Source organism: Elaeis guineensis, chromosome 11, assembly GCF_000442705.2.
Source record: "Elaeis guineensis isolate ETL-2024a chromosome 11, EG11, whole genome shotgun sequence".
In the NCBI taxonomy this organism is placed as follows: Eukaryota; Viridiplantae; Streptophyta; class Magnoliopsida; order Arecales; family Arecaceae; genus Elaeis; species Elaeis guineensis.
Window position 1 is genome coordinate 119,497,590 of NC_026003.2, and position 18,058 is coordinate 119,515,647.

General features: G+C 37.1%; 1 protein-coding gene and 1 pseudogene across 1 annotated transcript; one reads left to right on the forward strand and one right to left on the reverse strand.

Moving 5' to 3' along the window:
- Positions 1-1,140: 1,140 nt before the first annotated feature.
- Positions 1,141-8,479, reverse strand: LOC105053804 (plastidal glycolate/glycerate translocator 1, chloroplastic). Its single transcript, XM_010935096.3, has 8 exons — positions 8,087-8,479; positions 7,682-7,997; positions 5,997-6,258; positions 5,787-5,902; positions 4,185-4,294; positions 3,822-3,999; positions 3,525-3,654; positions 1,141-1,400 (listed from the first exon to the last, which is right to left on the reverse strand). The coding sequence occupies exons 1-8, from the start codon at positions 8,462-8,464 to the stop codon at positions 1,250-1,252; spliced, it is 1,641 nt and encodes a 546-aa protein (XP_010933398.2). The 5' UTR covers positions 8,465-8,479; the 3' UTR covers positions 1,141-1,249.
- A 2,312-nt stretch (positions 8,480-10,791) lies between these two features.
- LOC105053803 (transmembrane 9 superfamily member 2-like) lies at positions 10,792-17,928 on the forward strand (annotated as a pseudogene).
- Positions 17,929-18,058: the final 130 nt, after the last annotated feature.

Below are 18,058 nucleotides of genomic sequence, written 5' to 3' on the forward strand. Positions count from 1 at the left end.
TACCTTCGAGATAACGATTTTTCTCCTCTCCCTCTTTCTCGTCTCTTTTTGTTCCATCTGCTACCCTTGTTCACTTGTATTCAGTTCTTTCTCCCACAAATTTCCTTTCTGCCTGCCCTCCAGCACTGTCCACATTAAAGGCAATTATATATACTACTCCATGGCTGAGAAGCAGAACCTTTCCTTTATGTGATTATTCATCCTGCAATTAGCTAACCAAACAAAAATGAGGAAAAGCTTCTTCTTTGAGTTCTCTCAACTCAGCATCCTTTTCTGGCATCTGCTCTTATTTGTAATTATGAATATATGATTGATACACAAGAAACCATTGCTTTTTATCACCTTATTGGTGGCAAATTCTATCAACATAGCACTGACTACAGCCTGCAGCATAGTAGCATCCCCAATCTTAGAGAGAATTGACATCAATTTAAGTTCCCCAGGCCTTTCTTATTACTACATATTTCATTGTTCTATTTTCTTTTTGTTTTCTTGCAATGGTTTGGTTTGGTTTGGTTTGAGTGCCCAAAGTGACTGGGCAAACTTGTTACAAAAATGTGAAACAAGATGACGTTTTGATAATAGAGATAGTGAAAATGTGTGTCCTTTTAACTATATAATTGATGGATGAAAGCTTTCTGCAAAAGACGATGTCTGGCCCTCCACAAGTTGATCATCCAAAAAATCCATGCATGTTTCTCATATTTAAATAAGCTATTTTGCCTCTTTTTATCACGGATCCTAAAAACGAATGCAGGGCTTTGTTTCTTCATTATTTCATTAAATCATAAACTTTTCTGCATATATACTGCTTCGGTTAAAAGTTTATGAGGGTTCTTATTTTCCTTCAGGTACCTTTTCTCCTAAGCATGCTGTTTGCTAATATCATTAACTTCTCTTCATGTATGATGCTAAGGGCAAATTAATTTGCTTTGATTTTCAATAAGAGTCTGCTACAGGACCCCACTAAAAACAGAAATTACATGCACAGTTTCATGAAGTCCCATACTGCTCTTGTAAGCAAAGAAACATTGCTAAAGCAGCCAATGGATTTGCCAGGTAGTGTCCATAGGTATATAGCACCTCCCCCTTCCAAGCTTTATGCTTTCAGTCACATACAAAAAAATTTTGACTTGCATATGTCAAATAGCTTTTGTGCATTCAATGATTCCTCCATTAGAGTCTGTACACCCCAAACAAATAGTTTGGGGAATTTACAGCCAAACCACCTATAAGCAACATAAAGAGATTACTTAACTATAAAAAGTAAGCTTTGCCTCACAACAGGGATGGAGCAGAGCAAGGAGCCAAATATTCCAGTCAGTGCATAAGCAATGGCGCAGAATGGAAGAGCCTCAGGTTCCTTGGCTGACAATGCTGCTGTTCCCAATCCATGAGCACTGACAGGAAAGAACATACGCAACAATCATTTCCTCCCGTGAACAAGAGAAACAAAAAAAATTATAGAATTTCTCATTGAAGGTTATCGCATCAAATGTTCAAGCTGTCTACATAATTGTCACTATGCAAGGTTGATAAAAGTATTTGGTTTATTTCAAAGGACCAGTCTCCCAGGTTGCACATTGTTTATAAAATTTCATTACCCTCTTTTTAGAAAATGGTAGGCATTCTGTTAAAAACTTAACTGAAAGTGTAAGATGGTAGACATCAAAAGAGTGATGCTAAGGTTGGAGAACCTTAACCTCAGAAGAGCAAATTAAACATATATCCAGGAAATCTTGCAAGAATAAGACACCATTAAACTTGACTGTAATTGTTACTAAAATGAAAAACAATGTCTTATTATCCTATTGTTCAAGTCCACCATATCCAATTCTGATGCCCCATGAAGCCAAAGTTTGGTTGTCAGCAATGGAAATTAGGAATGCGAAGGCCATCCCTCAGAAATCCGTTCCAAGATTAGTTCAATGATTCATATGTTTGGATAAGTCAAGATAAATCACTAGGAAATGAAATAGACCTGATAGTATATAACATAATATGTATTTATTAATATATAATTATTACTATTCATCAATAGCATTATTTCATAATAATACTCTTAATGTAACAATATTAGTAATATTAAAATAACCTACTTTTTATTTTTTAAGTGTGCATTTTGATGTTCTGCACAATCATGACGTTTCATGATTTTACTTTTTTCTTTTCTTTTCAAATCACAAGCTATGGTTTTTTTAATATCATGTGTTTCACTGTGCATTGTAAACTTACAAAAATCCTTAAATCACAAGACTCAAAATTTATACTTGAGAGGAATTTTCCAAATTCACATTTTCACCGCTAATCATCTTAGGTTATCCATCTTTCGAACCTGCTCAACTTTCAAAAAATGATGAAAATTATGATTTTGATATTAAAAACCTCCAAATGCAGCATATTTGCTTTTTATTTTTATTATCGGATATATAACAACCAGAAACCATTTATAAATGGTCAAGTCATCTCCTTAATAGCATTAGCCCATAATTCATTCGTCTGCAAATGCTGGATCCTCAATCTTTAGGGCTTCTGTTCCACAAACAATGTACTATGATATGGATCTAGAACAAGTGGCTTCTCCACAAATGCTCATGATGACTGCTGCAAGGTAACTAAATACATTTTTCATAAACCCTCTAAAAAACCATGTCTTTGATTTTCCGGCACAAAGATAACATGCATTATTAACCCTTATTTTCTTTTCCTGCACAAAGATAACATGCATTATTAACCCTTATTTTCTTCTAGAAAAACATCAAACCTTTCAGAGGAAATCCTCATAAAGGAATTATCCTGAAACATGCAAAATCCATAAAAGGAAACCTGCAGACGATAACATAGGACTCAATCTTCCTTAAGAAACAAATTAATCCATCTAGCAGGAAGTCCTTGAGAAAAGAATTACCCTAAATTTGAGATGCAGTGAGGGAACTTCACACTGCACTGAGCACCATAAAATCCTTTCTCAGTGACATGGATTACAAACAACTAAAACCCAATAAATTCATGAGGAAATAAATAGAGAAATCCTTTGGAAGATAAGTGACTAAACTTTTTTTATTCCTCCATTCTATTCAAGAAAAACAGCATAAGTTTAGACAGGTCTAAGTAACTAAATAACCATCTACACAACTCCAAGACTTTGCAGATAGCATATTTAGTTTAATGGCTTTCATGTGATTATATTCATTTGAATAACTAGAGAACGGTAGTTGACCAGTCAAATATCTGAAATCCCATTATGTAACAGAAACTTGTATGATGACATCTGGCTCTTAAATCATGAAAAGATTTATCAACCAAAAATGATTCAGTTGAAACTAAAATTCATTTGAAAAGATTTTAGCAATTGCAATTTCATACACTAGTCTTTTGCTCTAACTTGTTAAAGAATTGTTGATAGCAAATGTGAAGATTTCAGTAAGATATTTGAGTCCCTTTTGTAGAGTAAAAAATAAAAATCGGCAAAACTATGAAAGAGTTGTAGATCATGCAATCTCAGAAGAAGAGACTGGAAATACCTAGAAGCTGTTGCTATTCCTCTAGCTATAGGATCATGCAGCTGAAGTTTATCCATCACAGCTTGTACAAAATTTGCTCCAACAAGACCAGTGACAACCACCGCAGCAGCAGTAAGTGATGAATTTGCACCTATAACCACACAAAAGGAAGGAAGTTAGAGAAATAGAAAAACAAATACCAAGACCTGCAACCAAGTAGAATACAATAACAAGATTATTCCATTCACCATTGAAGAAAGCATTTTCCTCCATGTTTATCAAAAATTCAGGCTTTATGCAATAAGTATCGGACATTACCTTCAAACAAGGATACTATGCTGAGAGCTAAAGCCACAGTAATACATCTTGGTAATATTGATACCGTTAAAGTTGATTCTAATCCAACAGCACGTCCTATGATGGCAGTTGAATACAAAGAGAAGGTAGTTGCTATAATCACTGATGAGAAAATCTCAGCTGCGTGCCTCTTCATAAGCTAGAAGGCAAAAGAAATAACATAAACTGTTTAGTCATGATTCATTCTAACATATATTAGCATGTAATATGGGAAAATATAGCAGAAGAGAACATTCTTGAGTTATGTTTGTAACACAGTATATAATGAAAATTTACAGCACTACATGACTTGCAAAATTATAATCTGGGAATTGAAGAGGTTACCTTTCTCTGTTGGAACATTGAAAAAGCAAATGAAATAATGACAGATCCCAGAAAACCCATGAGAATATCACCAGCCCCAGGATTTGATGACACTTTGGTAAGGTAGTCAGCTGTACAAATACATAATTAATCAGCATGCATATAGTGAGCAAGTCATAAAATCAACACATCTTTTGTGCCAGTTGTAAAGGAGATACAAATTTGATTGTGTGTAGTTGCTATGCATGTATCCTATCATGCAGATAAGCTAGCCAGCCAAAATTTAGGAAAAGTGTGTGCAACTAAAGTCATGGCCCACTTCTCTTATTTGAATTTCAAGTCAGATTGTATTTGGAACCCTTGGTATGTTTTGGATAGATGTCCTCTCTTTAAGAATCCTTTGGTGTTTCTTTTATATCTTATGCCAGAATATGGAGAAGCTAAAACTTGTTCACTATACTTCCTTGTGCCTTTTATCCAAATGTGATACAATGCTTATGAACTCAATCATAAGACAACAACATTATAGCAGATGAATAAGTCTTCATTCATCTGCAAAAGGAAAAAAAGACCTATTCTTCTCACATGATGTAAAATGTCTATGCCAACAGGGCTTGGAAATCACTCCTCTCCTAATGGGCAGAAGACCTGGGTTCAAAACAGTATGGCAGCATTTCCACCATGTTTCATGAAAAAAGGACAGAAAGAAGGAAGGGGGGAGGGGTGGGAGGTTGTTAAACACACAATTGGGCTTGGAATCCAACTTGTAAGATAGGGGAAAAATCTTAATGTTGAAGCAGAAGATGACCTTGTTTAACAGCTATATGACAAAGTGCACAGCCAATAAATAATTCAGCATGTATTATATTTGGCTAGGCAGGTTCCTTGTCGGTATCTGGATAACTTATTAGGACCTTTAAAAGGGCATATATACTGATAGGCGTATCATCAGAGATGTCAACAGTAGTTCTGAATGCTGTATTTGATATTTTGATTGGCATGTCAATTGACAGTTATATACAATATAATACTCTCAGGTATGTTAACATTTATCAAACTGTCATACCATGTTCCTTTTGAACTTGTAATAGCTCCAGATACAATTGTTGACTATTCAGAAGCCAATTCATTCTATAAATATCATAAGCAATCCATTGCCATCATAATAATTAGAAAATCTCATATTTAAGAAACACGAGAAATTAGACCAAGTTGAAAGATTCTTCAACAAGAAAAACTGGAATTTGTACTTGAAATCCTAATATTCATGCATGTGCATCCGTACATATGCTTGTCCTTTCATATGTACATATGAATGTAGGCATATATGGTTGTTTGCATGCAAGTATTAGATCATCAACTCCCTGATGTTTTGCCAGCCGACTGCCAATGACATCCCTCGTATGATGTAAATTTTGTGTACATTAGCATACTCTCTAATTCACTGTGGCAATGGGTGCAAGATCATTTAAAGGACCTGAGTGTAAGTGTTGAAATGGAAGATGGCTAAAGTAGAAGACATAAGTCATTAGATGCGTAGCCACATGTGTCAGTAAAACTTCCCATGAATTTCAATACAATGAGGTAAAGCAAAGCAATCTCAAATAGAAGTAAGTTATAAACCTAGAACAGCATCCGTTCCAGACCGTGAGAAATACCCATATGCCAGTGCTGCCAAGTCTGCAGCAAATGCACAGCAGATAATTGGATGGAATAGCTTCTTGACATTAGATGGCAATCTGAACAAACAAACAACAACAACTAAGTGAATGCCCAAAATATTATTACTGCAGCATATACTTTATGATCTAACAAGTATATGAAGCATATTACCCAGAACCAACCATGTATCCCAAAACTGTAGCAGCAAGAAGGAATGGAAGGCATGTTCTTGCACTTGTACCAAGTGCTATTGGGCTTACAAGTGCAAGAATAAATGTTGAAATAAAAATTGCGGTCCAAGCCCAAAGTTCAACAGATGTAAATGGAGAAGGTCTTGTCATGGGTTCTGCTGGGATCATTACTGTCTTCACAATTCTTCTTATGGTTATGGCTGTGTACCCTGCAACAGAAAGCGAAGCCAACCAGCCACCAACTGGAGAAGAAAAAGGAAAGTGGTCTGTTATTCAGAAAGAAATCCCAACAATGAACAACCCACTACAGATTATATTTGCCTGCTGAAATTTTCTGTTATAAGCTCCCATGAGACAATAGCATATCTATAGTTCACTGATATTATTAGAATTAATGACATTTACAGTAAATGAGAAAGTAAAGATACAGGAAGAAAAAGGCTGGAAAAGTTGTGTAGACTCTTGTGTCATGTGTTGTAGACTTTACACTTGATTTTACCGTTTCATGCTACTCTATCCTCATACTGGTGCAAAAGGCTTGAAAATACGTAGTATTAGCCCTTACCGTGCGTAAATATCATAAGTATATACATATTTCTTTTGCCTTTTTCTCTCTCCAACCTGCTGTTGTCCATGCATATCTACATTCTGCATATAATTCCGTACATATCTTCTGCATGCAGAGATTACAGATGAATCTAGACATTGTGCAACAATTACCTTATGTGCAAGTCTTGCATGCAGATTGTCTACATGCCCTCAAGTTAAATCAACATTAACACCCATACTTGCTCCTCCAGTTATACCGTACCAGAACTCAGATGCTTGCAACCAGGGACCATCATGATGCTCTGGATATCATTCATGTGACATATGCTCCTCTATTTACTATTTATGATAACGCATCATTCTTGTGGCAAGCTTTTAGTGGATGATTATTCACCTTGCCTTTGGGAGAAGAGTGTTAGAGATAACTAGTATAATAGCCCCCGAACACACACACACACACACAAACACAGCACAGCATACCATGTTAACTATGTTGTTTATTGATGCATCCTTCAATTTTTTTTCATACTTCTCATATACCATATGAAAAGAGCTCATATAAACACTAACCCTGTTTGGTGACATGCTCATTTGGGTGTGAATAATAAAAGAATATATAGTGCTTGCATTCCCTGGTACGATGTTAAGCTTTTGTTTCAACAATTCTTCTCAACTACCTAGATAAGGCACTCTTTGCATTTTGCAAAATATTGCCATCCAAGTTTATTATTGGATTTCATTCTACAGGGTTATGGTATTGATTTGTTACAATATGCAACTTGCGTAACTGCAGTGACAAGTTATAAACAAGAAATAGAGCATCCTAAACAGGCATTACAAGTAGGAATCCTAATAAAATAAAGGCAATGATTCCGATGTCGTGTTAATGCATGAAAGCAAGTTTGATATCACAAAAACATTTGAAGAACAAGTTCTAATAAGATATGGCAAAGGATGCAGTGCTCTTATATGGGGCCATATTGTAACTGAAGCGAAAATAACTAGAATAATTACCCAACAATCTCTACAATTATTGACGATAAAGATATCCAGCATCATTCGATGTAAAACAAACTAGTTGTACCACGAGTATAACTGACGAATATAATCACGAACCTAGAATCAAACAAATCTTAAGCCCCGAAGCCGCCGGGATATCCCTTACGGCAAGAGGCAAGACCACGAGCGACGGGACGTAAAACAGCGGAAGCCACCTCTGGATGAACAAAGCCGCCGGCTCGAAGAAACCCATCAAGCCCATCGCGGCAGACGGAGCGACATAATCCAAGACCATCAGCACCGAGAACACGCAAAACATCCCGAAAAGAGCGCTCGGGAATTTTATAGCAGCAGCAACAAAAGCCTGCTTGAGAAGCTTATCGGCCGCAAGAATTATCCCGAGCGATGCCACCAAATGCAAGATCCCAACAACCTGGTGAACAATATCCATATCCCAAATATCGATGAGAACCAAGAATTTGATATCCAGTATCCAACCAGCATAGAACGGAAGGAACTAACATTGGGAAATCCGACGGCAGTGCGCCCGCCATCGGCGCCGGCGGATCTCGGGCGAATTAGGCTCTTGGATTTTGCGCCGTCGTCATCATACGCGACAAGAAATCGGAAGCGCGCCGCCGGGATTCCTCGGCTTCCCGACGGCGGCCGAGATGGAGGAGGTCGGAGACAGGAGGAGAAGGGTTTGCGTGAAGAGGTTTTTGGGGAGCTTTGCAACAAAATTGAGGGGGTTTTGGGGAATAATTTGGAGTTGGGGGAGCGAGAGAATGGTGTGTGGGCAAGTGCTAAGGAGGCGGCGGCCATGGAAAGAGAACCGTTGGAAGTGCTGGGCTCGGAAATGCGGATGTTTTGGGAGAGATTGGGTTTTAAATTGTGCGGCATGTGGACAGAATTGAGGATTGGATTCTCACTTTCGCACGCGGGATTAGGATTCCACCAGTTTTTCGGTTATTTTTCTCCCGGCAAAATACAAGGAGAGCCACGGATCAGATTAATTGATTAGAAAATTAATTCCAAATCTACTTTAAGATTGACTTCGTTGGGATAATTAATTTCATTAATCCCTCAAATTCTTCAGACCAAACTGAATCTATATTGATTCGAGCACAAATCAAAATAAATATATAGAAATTGATTGATCAATTATATTTTGTGGATATTACTAAAAATATATTGTATATACGATTTTTTTATTCCATTCTGTATTTATAACAGGAACACGCTTTAGGGAGGACTTCTCTGGTTATTGTTTGGATAAACCTACCATTGTTGCCATATTAGCTGGAATTTCTTTGACTGTTTTCTTTGGCTGTTGTTTTAAGCGAGGATAATGGCTTCCTCATGGAGTACTGAAACATTTTCTATGTATGTAATTTTTTAAAACATTTTTGGAAAGAGATAGGTGAAAACTTAAAAGATACAAGGGACACTTTTGATCACTCTTCTTAACCAAATAACTTTTTTCTTTTTTTAATTTTTTTTCTCTTTTCTATATGGAAGGGGACCCATTTAACTTTTATTTAATCTGATTTTATCATGAAATCACAAAAAGTTTACATTATGCAATACCAAAATTAAATTTGATTTCAAGGTAATTTCTTTTTCTCTTTAATCTGGAGCTTTTGATTATATACAGAGCCCATTACATGGTGAAGCTTAAAAAACAACATTAAAAGTATGATGGTTTTCAAATCCTCCAAGCCGTGCAACATGAATACTGCATAATTAAATGTTCATAACACATTGATTTATGATAGTTCAAATTATAGATCATAATACCATTTAAATATACAACTCAATTTGAAAATAGTAAAGATGTTGACCGTGTTGAATTAAGTCTCAATTGGAATAGCAACAATTTCTCGAGTTAATGATATTTTTGTAGTTATTACATTTTTTCCTGTCTAGTGATTCTAAGCACACATGATTATCTTTACAAAAAGCAATCTAGGATGGCTAATTGTTGTTACTTCTGTTAAATGCATCTAGAATGATAATGAGACCAATAATTTATTGTTGCCCATTGTATTATCTTTTTAAAATTGACTTCATGATATATATATATATATATATATATATATATATATATATATATATATATATATATATATATATATATATATATATATATATATATATATATATATATATATATATATATATATATTGCAAGGTATTAGGATGTAAGAAATCGTGGTTAACTCCCTTACTAGCCAGCTAATCTGCTCTAATTGGCTTTTGTCTGAATGTGGCAAGCAATGGAGAAAGAATGTAGCCTAGATTTGAAGTTCTAAAAATCCAGAGATTAAGATTATACTATGCCATGGTTATTTGATTAGATTTGGTCTTATTTTATTCAAGAGAACCTAATTATTACATTTGTTTATTTTTATCCTTTTAAATTTAGTGATAAAAAATATATTTTCTTTAACCTCCTTGATTCAAATCCATTTGAAAATTGGAGGCTTGGGTAGAAACTTCTCCCTGACTATGAACGGCTTCAGACAATGTAGCATATGCGACGGCAAATCTTAACTAAGCATTCTCTGACTGGAAACAGGAGACCAAGGGGGAGACATTTACAAAACCATCGGTACGTAAACATCGAAGTAATAATTAATTCTTGGGTTCGCCCCCTCTAACTTTCATTTTCTCTTATCAAAAAAATATATATATATTTTAAATTTTATTATGATGTCTCAAAAAATATTTTAATTTTTTTATTTTTAATATATTTCGGATCATCGGATTAAAGATGAATCATTTAGATTTCAACTAGATGCAATAAAAATTACAAACATTACGACTATCTCATACTTTCGTTTTTTATTTTTTATTTTTTCCAAAACGCCCTCTCTATGCCATCGGATGGAAGAGCGGGAGAGGATGGCGGTGGGGGGGCGTGGCGCCGCCGGAGGAGCTGGGAGGGGGGGCAGCGGAGGCGGAGGTAGAGGATTCGGAGGATGGAGGTGCACCGGGGGCACCATGGGCGAAGGGCGAAGGACCCACCGGGAGGTGGCGGGGGCGTCGTGGGCGAGGGAGGGGGATGCGGTGGCGGAGCCGTGCGGGCAGGGCAGCATCGGCAGGCGGAGGCGGCGGTGGAGAAAAAGAAAGAGGGGGGGGGGTGGTGCTGTGCCGGTGAGGGGGAGAGGGGAGGGAAGACCGGTGTGGAGGGGGGGGGGGTGTGGAGTGGGGGGCACAGGGGTGGTTGCGGGGGAGACCGTCGGGAGGAGGGGCGCGGCGTAAGCACGGGAGGGGAGGTTTGTGGGGGCAGCATGAACACAGAAGGAGGATGAGATGGACGGAAGAAAAAAGATGATAAAATTTTTAAAATATTTTTTATAAGAAAATATTATAAAAGAACACAGTAGCAAAATCCTTAATTCTTTCGTTCTCCGTTACTCAAATCTCGAGTTTTCTGCATGGCTTTTGGCTCGTTTATCGCTGTATGGCTTTTTGCTCTGGTCGTCGAGCTATATACATTTCCCCTCCCAACAACCAAAGTAGAGGAGCCCACGACTCATCTCCCAAGATCCCATCTCTCTTTCCCCCAGCCCCCTCCCCTCGCCTCCTCCTTGCAGTGTCACAGGTTGCCTCCCTTCCCACTGCCAAGATCTCATAGGCTCGTCTCACTATTCTCCCCACATGACACATTTCTTCATTCAAAATCAAACCTTTTTCTGGGAAAGATCCTATTAGATCTTGAAGCCATTGCCCTTCAGAAACCGAGGCCTGCTTAAAGGTGAGATTTTTTGGAGCTGTTTGGGCTCTTCGTGCAAAAAAACTGCAGCTTGACGAGAGCTGGGAGCTTTTTGGTCTGCTATTCTTGCAGAATTCGTAGAAGAGCACTAGGAATTTGGTTTCTTTTTGAAAGATAAGATCTTTGAGCGGATGAGGATAGAGTGGGCGGTTCTGCTGGTCCTGGTGTTGGCTTGTGGTTTGAGGGTTGGAGCAGATGGGTCGGATCACAGGTATAAGGAAGGAGATCGTGTACCTCTGTATGCCAACAAAGTGGGACCTCTTCACAACCCAAGGTAATGCGAGGATTTGGATGACTTAGATGTTATGGCTTCCTTTAATTTCTCGGAATTTAAGTTTTTTTTAATCAGATTGTTTGTTTATGTTTGAATTCCTTGTTCCTCTTTGGGATCTTTTAGTTTTTTTTTTATTATTCTTAATTTGATTCTTGACTTTTGTTAGGGGTTTTCCCAACATGTTATTGAACTGAAATCGGTACTTTTATCTATCAGTTTTTTGCTTGTTGTTTACATGGAACAAATCTTTTGCTTTCTTGTTGGTTGGTTAGGAATTGTCCATTGTTAATGCTTGATTTATCTATGAACTGGTTGTTATCTGAACTGATTCAAGTACATATATGCTGCCGATATGCGTTCTCTCATGCCATTTTAGTTTTATTCAGATGTGTTACTTCTCTGCCATTTTAGTTTTATTCGGACATTGCATGCTTGCAAATTCTAGGCCTTCTAATGTTTGTGGTACCCGCTTGGTTCTAGACTATGTTGTCATCATCATCCCATTGATCTGTAATCATCCATTTAGACGTGCCACTGAAAGTGAATGAAAGAACCTTAAATACCATTTCTTTTTTTTTTTTCTTTTAGTAACCTCAAATACCATTTCATTATATTTTTTGTGTCAAAAGCTTAAGGGTTTTTGTTCTATAAATGTTTACTTGAGATTAATATCATCATTTTCTTTCACCCATTTTCTCTCCGTCTCCTAGACAATGACAAGAAATTTCTTTTTGCATATGCAGTGAGACATATCGGTACTATGATTTGCCAGTTTGTTCACCAGGTATTTTAAATTCTTGGATTTGATGCTGCAAAATTGCTAGTGGAGCTGAATTTTCTGTTTCTAAGAAATACTTTCTTTGTTAGTTGTTTGGTGTCTGGACTTATACCTCTGAACTGATCACAGATCGTGTGAGTGAGAAGAAGGAAGCACTTGGGGAGGTTCTAAATGGTGATCATTTGGTTGATGCGCCATATGAGTTGAACTTTCGGGAGGACAAAAGGGAAACAACTATTTGTAAAAAATCCTTGTCAAAAGAAGATGTTGTGAAGCTTAAAAATGCAGTTGCAAAAGACTACTATTTTCAGATGTACTATGATGACTTGCCCTTTTGGGGATTCATGGGGAAGGTTGACAAGGACAATCTTGACCCAAGCGACTACAAGTACTTGCTCTTTAAACATATCCACTTCAATATTTTCTACAATGATGATCGTGTTATAGAAATAAATGTCCAAACTGACCCAAATTTGGCTGTGGATATTACGGAGGATAAGGCAGTTGATGTCGAATTTGCAGACTCCATGACATGGAAAAATACTGAAATTCCTTTTGAGAAAAGAATGGAGAAATATTCGAAATCTTCCTCCATGCCCCAACACCTAGAGATCCATTGGTTTTCTATAATTAATTCATGCGTAACAGTCCTTCTTCTAACAGGGTTTCTGGCTACAATTCTCATGATCGTGCTCAAGAATGACTTCATCAAGTAAGAAATGTAGATGCTTATTTTTATCCTTTTGTATTATGCTCCTATATGGTGCAAAGATATTCACATGATGAAGAATCTCTTGAAGACCAAGAAGAAAGAGGATGGAAGTATATTCATGGGGATGTCTTTCGATTCCCAAATTACAAGTCTTTGTTTTCAGCTGTTATTGGATCTGGAACTCAGCTCTTAACTCTGTAAGAATCTGTACTTTGCTTGTTATGTATCCTCTATTTGTTCATACTCTAATACTTTCCTTCTTGTCACTAGTGCAATGTTCATCTTCCTTCTTGCACTAGTTGGAGTGTTCTATCCATACAATGGAGGAGCTCTTTTCACAGCTCTAGTGGTCATGTATGCTCTAACCTCTGGTATTGCTGGTTACACATCTACCTCCTTCTATTTGCAACTAGAGGGATCCAACTGGGTAATAGGTTGCTTCTTTATTCTTTAATTATGCTAGGCATTGTGGATAACTTATTATTGTTATCTGTTTTAACATTGCAGGTGAGGAATTTATTATTGACAGTCTGCTTGTTCTGTGGGCCACTGTTCTTAACATTTTGCTTTCTTAATACTGTTGCCATTGTATACACTGCAACTGCAGCCTTACCCTTTGGTACTATCCTTGTGATTCTTCTCATATGGACACTTGTAACATCTCCTTTGCTTTTGTTGGGTGGTATTGCTGGTAAGAACAGCAAGACAGAATTTCAAGCTCCATGCCACACCACAAAGTATCCTAGAGAAATCCCTCAGTAACCATGGTACAGAGCAACTATCCCTCAGATGGCAATGGCAGGATTTCTTCCTTTCAGTGCTATCTACATTGAGCTGTACTACATATTTGCTAGTGTGTGGGGTCACAAAATTTACACCATATACAGCATCCTCTTCATTGTTTTCATTATTCTCATCATTGTTACAGCATTTATCACGGTGGCATTAACTTATTTCCAGCTTGCTGTTGAGGACCATGAATGGTGGTGGAGGTAGACCCATGAACTTAAACAATTTCATCTTTTGAATACTTACATACATATAGCATTGCATGTCATTCATTGCATATTTATGCATGCTTTCCTAATTCAGTAGAATTCTTGTACAACTAAAGTTGCTGATTATCTTACCTTTTTTTCTTTCCCACCTTTTCTAGCTTATTTCTTCAGACATTTTTTAGTGACTGTTTTTTTTCAAGTAGTTATGCTTTCCAGTGTAAAAACAGTGCCCTATATAGATCGTTGTGCCCACATAGGACCCTCTATTGTCGTTGCTTATCAATGTATACTCTTTCATGACTATTGTAGAGGTCCATGTCCATATTAATAACTGAAAACAATTAAGTTTATGTGCTATATGTGCTTGTATGATACCTTAACTAGGATTTTAGCTCATGATCTTTAAATAGAATTTAGTCCACTTGGGAATAACTGTTTATCATCTTAAACGAGGAGAATAAATTCTATGTTTCAGAGACTTGGGATCAAATCCCATCTTTGTTTCAGGGAAGCAGAAGGTAGGAGTATCATGGAAGAGCCTACCTCTCTAATCTGTAGTCCAAAGCAGTGTTGCATTGACACAACTATGAGAGAATCAGATTTGGAAACATATCCAAGTATCAGACTCAGCAAGAGGGAACAAGAGAGATATGACAATATGTAGGATAACATTATAAATTTAACTAAATTATATATTTCTACCTGTCAACATTATCATCTTAAACATTAAAAAGAAAATGTTAAAAAAAGATTTTGTTTGTTAAGATATTTCAATATACACTTTTCTTGTTCAAGCTACCTTAAGGATATTAGCAAAATAATATTTTGCAAAGTTGTTTCAATACCTAAATCTTGAACAAATCTTGAAAAGGAACAGCTACTCTTTTCTAATGTCAAAATAGATGATTAAATTTATTGTTGGAAGAGTTCAACTCTCTTCCAATCTTTAAAAATTGTTACCAAAGAACTCGATAAGTATCCAAGTATCTGATATATATCCGACTTGGGTACATGTTGGAGTTCTTTTGTAGCTGGATGAAGTGGCCAAGTAATACTGGTCTAAAGTTTCCCTTTGTGCCACATCTAACCATGCTGCACCCCTGTGAACACAAGAGTAGAAGAGAAACGATACAAACACACAAAGAAAATAAACTCATTAAAGTAGGATAGGACAAGATTCTTTTTGTCGTTAAACCTACTCAAAATACTAAAGAAAATAAGAAACATATCTAGAAATATGGAGGGAGAATACACATGAACTTACTCAAACATAGGCAATGTCGAAAAGAATGTGCACAAGAGATGGTGCTTCCAGATTCTCTAAACATTTGAGATGCTACTGTAGTAAAATATGTCTGGTAGGTCACCAGGCCCAGAATGGTCAGATGCAAGTGGGAAGCAGACAACAATGTCATGATGAAAGGCATGACCTTAGATAGAGCTAATGGAGAGAAATGGTGAAGCCAAACAAATTGGGTAAAAAGTGTTGTCGTTTGCTGTAAAACTTCATTAAAAAAATATGATGCTTAGCTTGGGCATATATCATTTTTTAAGGTTTGAGATCCACAATTGGAAACTACAAATAAGCACTGTCACTTGTTAAACAGCTGTGGAGATTCACTTGTCTGTAAATCTTTTATCCCAGTATATCAATATAATTTTTGAAAAGATTTTCTAAGCCCTGTATGCTCTTCTGGTTGTCAAGAATGATTAAGGAAAATTCAGACAATGAAGATTGCATTGGGAGGATCAGGTTAAGTGTTCCTGGTATCTGATATTGAGCATTTGGATGAGGAGCCAATGGAGCAGTATGAGGCGGACTAGCAGCATATATAGTAGTAAGACTGAAACTGAAGTAACAGGCTCAAGAACAAGCAGTCGCATTTATGTGATGAATATAGACGTAGTAACTATTTCAGTGGGTGCAAAATATGAAGATATGCATAAGTTTGGTGGGAAGGCATTAGGCTACCTTACCTTTCTTGGTTTATCCACTATGTGGCTAGAGTGAACAGAAAGGGGGGTTCGTCACCAAGATTAATGACAACTCCCAGTTTTTTCTCTTCTCTCTTTTTGAACTTAGTGACAGTTCCTCAAAAATTGTCCAAGATTACTAGATCAAGTACATGCATTTTTTTAGTCCAAGAGCTGATTGTCTCCTCTTTTTAGTGTCTGCAGTGAGTCAATCTTTTGTACCATTGTCTCTAAATCTGGCACTACATAACAACTGAGTAAAAGAAAAAAATCCCATGTGCATAAAGGCAAAAGTATCTAAAAAGCTTTGTCACAATCAATGAAGCAAGACCAATCAATTGTGAGAGAGCATCGAGTGGTTTACTTGAAGCAGCGGGAGATTGACTGGACTGTGTCAAGTGGTGTATTAGAGAGTGCAAATAGTGCCTCATGTATCTGTCATGAAAGATAATTGTAAGCAGACCAGCACTCGAGTTCTTTTTATTATTATGTATTCTCAGTGGGAATGCCTTATAAAACTTGGCTTTTGTAAATATTCAGGTGAAAACACTGAAGTTTGTCTTACAATCATTTTGCCAGGAAAAGTCATTATAGTCCCTCCATTTGTCTATGATTCCTTTCCTGACTCAAGCCCAAATAATTGGAATAGGTTGCTTTGCAATCATTTTGACATTCTTCATGCATGAATTTACTTGATATTGCAATCCATTTTCTTAACCACTCCAGCTTGGATTGTGAAAATATGAGAGAGATGACTGAAAGATTGAGATGAATTCCTAGAGATGATCTTCCTCTGAATTATTCTTCATTTCCTCCCGGTCAGCGTTTCCTCAAGCTTACGAATCCCTGACCCTCAAATTTGCCTTTAGGGAAGCAGGAACCCTGTGTGCTGTACAGGTTGCTTTTGGAACATTCGCAAGTTGCTTTCCTCAAGCTGTTCCTATATCGTTTATTTCCACATTCTATTCTTAGGCTGAAACAGTAACAGTAGCATGTTAGTTTAGAGCCTGGCATAGTCTGGAACAATCAAGGATAAAATCAAGGTTCTAGATCTCTGTTTCCCAGTCACTGGTCAATTTCCATATCTTCTAGAGCGTCATCTTCATCATTTACACATCACGTTTATATGCTGCAGCAGGAGCAATTTTCATTGTGTCAAGCAGCACTATCATTAAGATTATATTCAAAACATCATTACTTGATGACTAATGAGCCCTCAAAGCTTTTTGAGTCAATAGCAAACTGAGAAGATTGTAGAACTGCAACACAGATGTTAAGAAGAAATTGCTTACAAGGCAGCTATTTTTGTTTTTATGGTTCATTTAATATTGTATGCAGGTCTCTTCTTTGTGGGGGTTCCACTGGGATATTCATCTTCTTCTACTGCTTGTACTACTATCATGCAAGATCGGATATGTCAGGTTTTATGCAGACATCGTTCTTTTTTGGTTACATGGCTTGCATCTGCTATGGGTTCTTCCTCATGTTGGGGACTGTTGGCTTCCGCGCTTCCTTGCTGTTTGTGCGGCATATATATCGTTCAATCAAAGTGTGAGTAGGTGTGCCTTGGCAACTCGGTTTGGGTGCCCGATGTACTTTCTGTAACTTTGAGTCATGTGGAAACCCATCACCGTTGATGCTGCGGTGTGGCGGGCTACTTGCTGGTCGTTCTTCAATTGCCAATACTAATAAATATTCCTTAGCAAGGGTCGAATGATTTTGTTTAAATATATCCCTGCCTAAATGCGCCCTTCATTTATGTTTTTAGTACATGATACGTTTCTAGAAATTGTGAAGATATGGTTAATGGCGTTTTTTGAGGACTGTGTTATGCAAATTTAAGACCGTAATCTCCTGGTAAGTAATAAGTTTTTTCTTTGGTTATTCATAAAGCTGCATCAATTTGGCATTTCTACCATCACCAATGCCCTCGTTGTCAACATTTCAACCGCCTGCTTTATTGTTTCACTAGCCAATCAA

Coding starts and splice junctions, on each gene's coding strand:
- LOC105053804 (XM_010935096.3), bottom strand. CDS start 8,464: ATGCCGCACAATTTAAAACCCAATCTCTCCCAAAACATCCGCATTTCC. Junction 5,903..5,996: donor GGATACATGGTTGGTTCTGG/GTAATATGCTTC, acceptor TTGTTTGTTCAG/ATTGCCATCTAATGTCAAGA. Junction 1,401..3,524: donor GGAATAGCAACAGCTTCTAG/GTATTTCCAGTC, acceptor CTTTCCTGTCAG/TGCTCATGGATTGGGAACAG.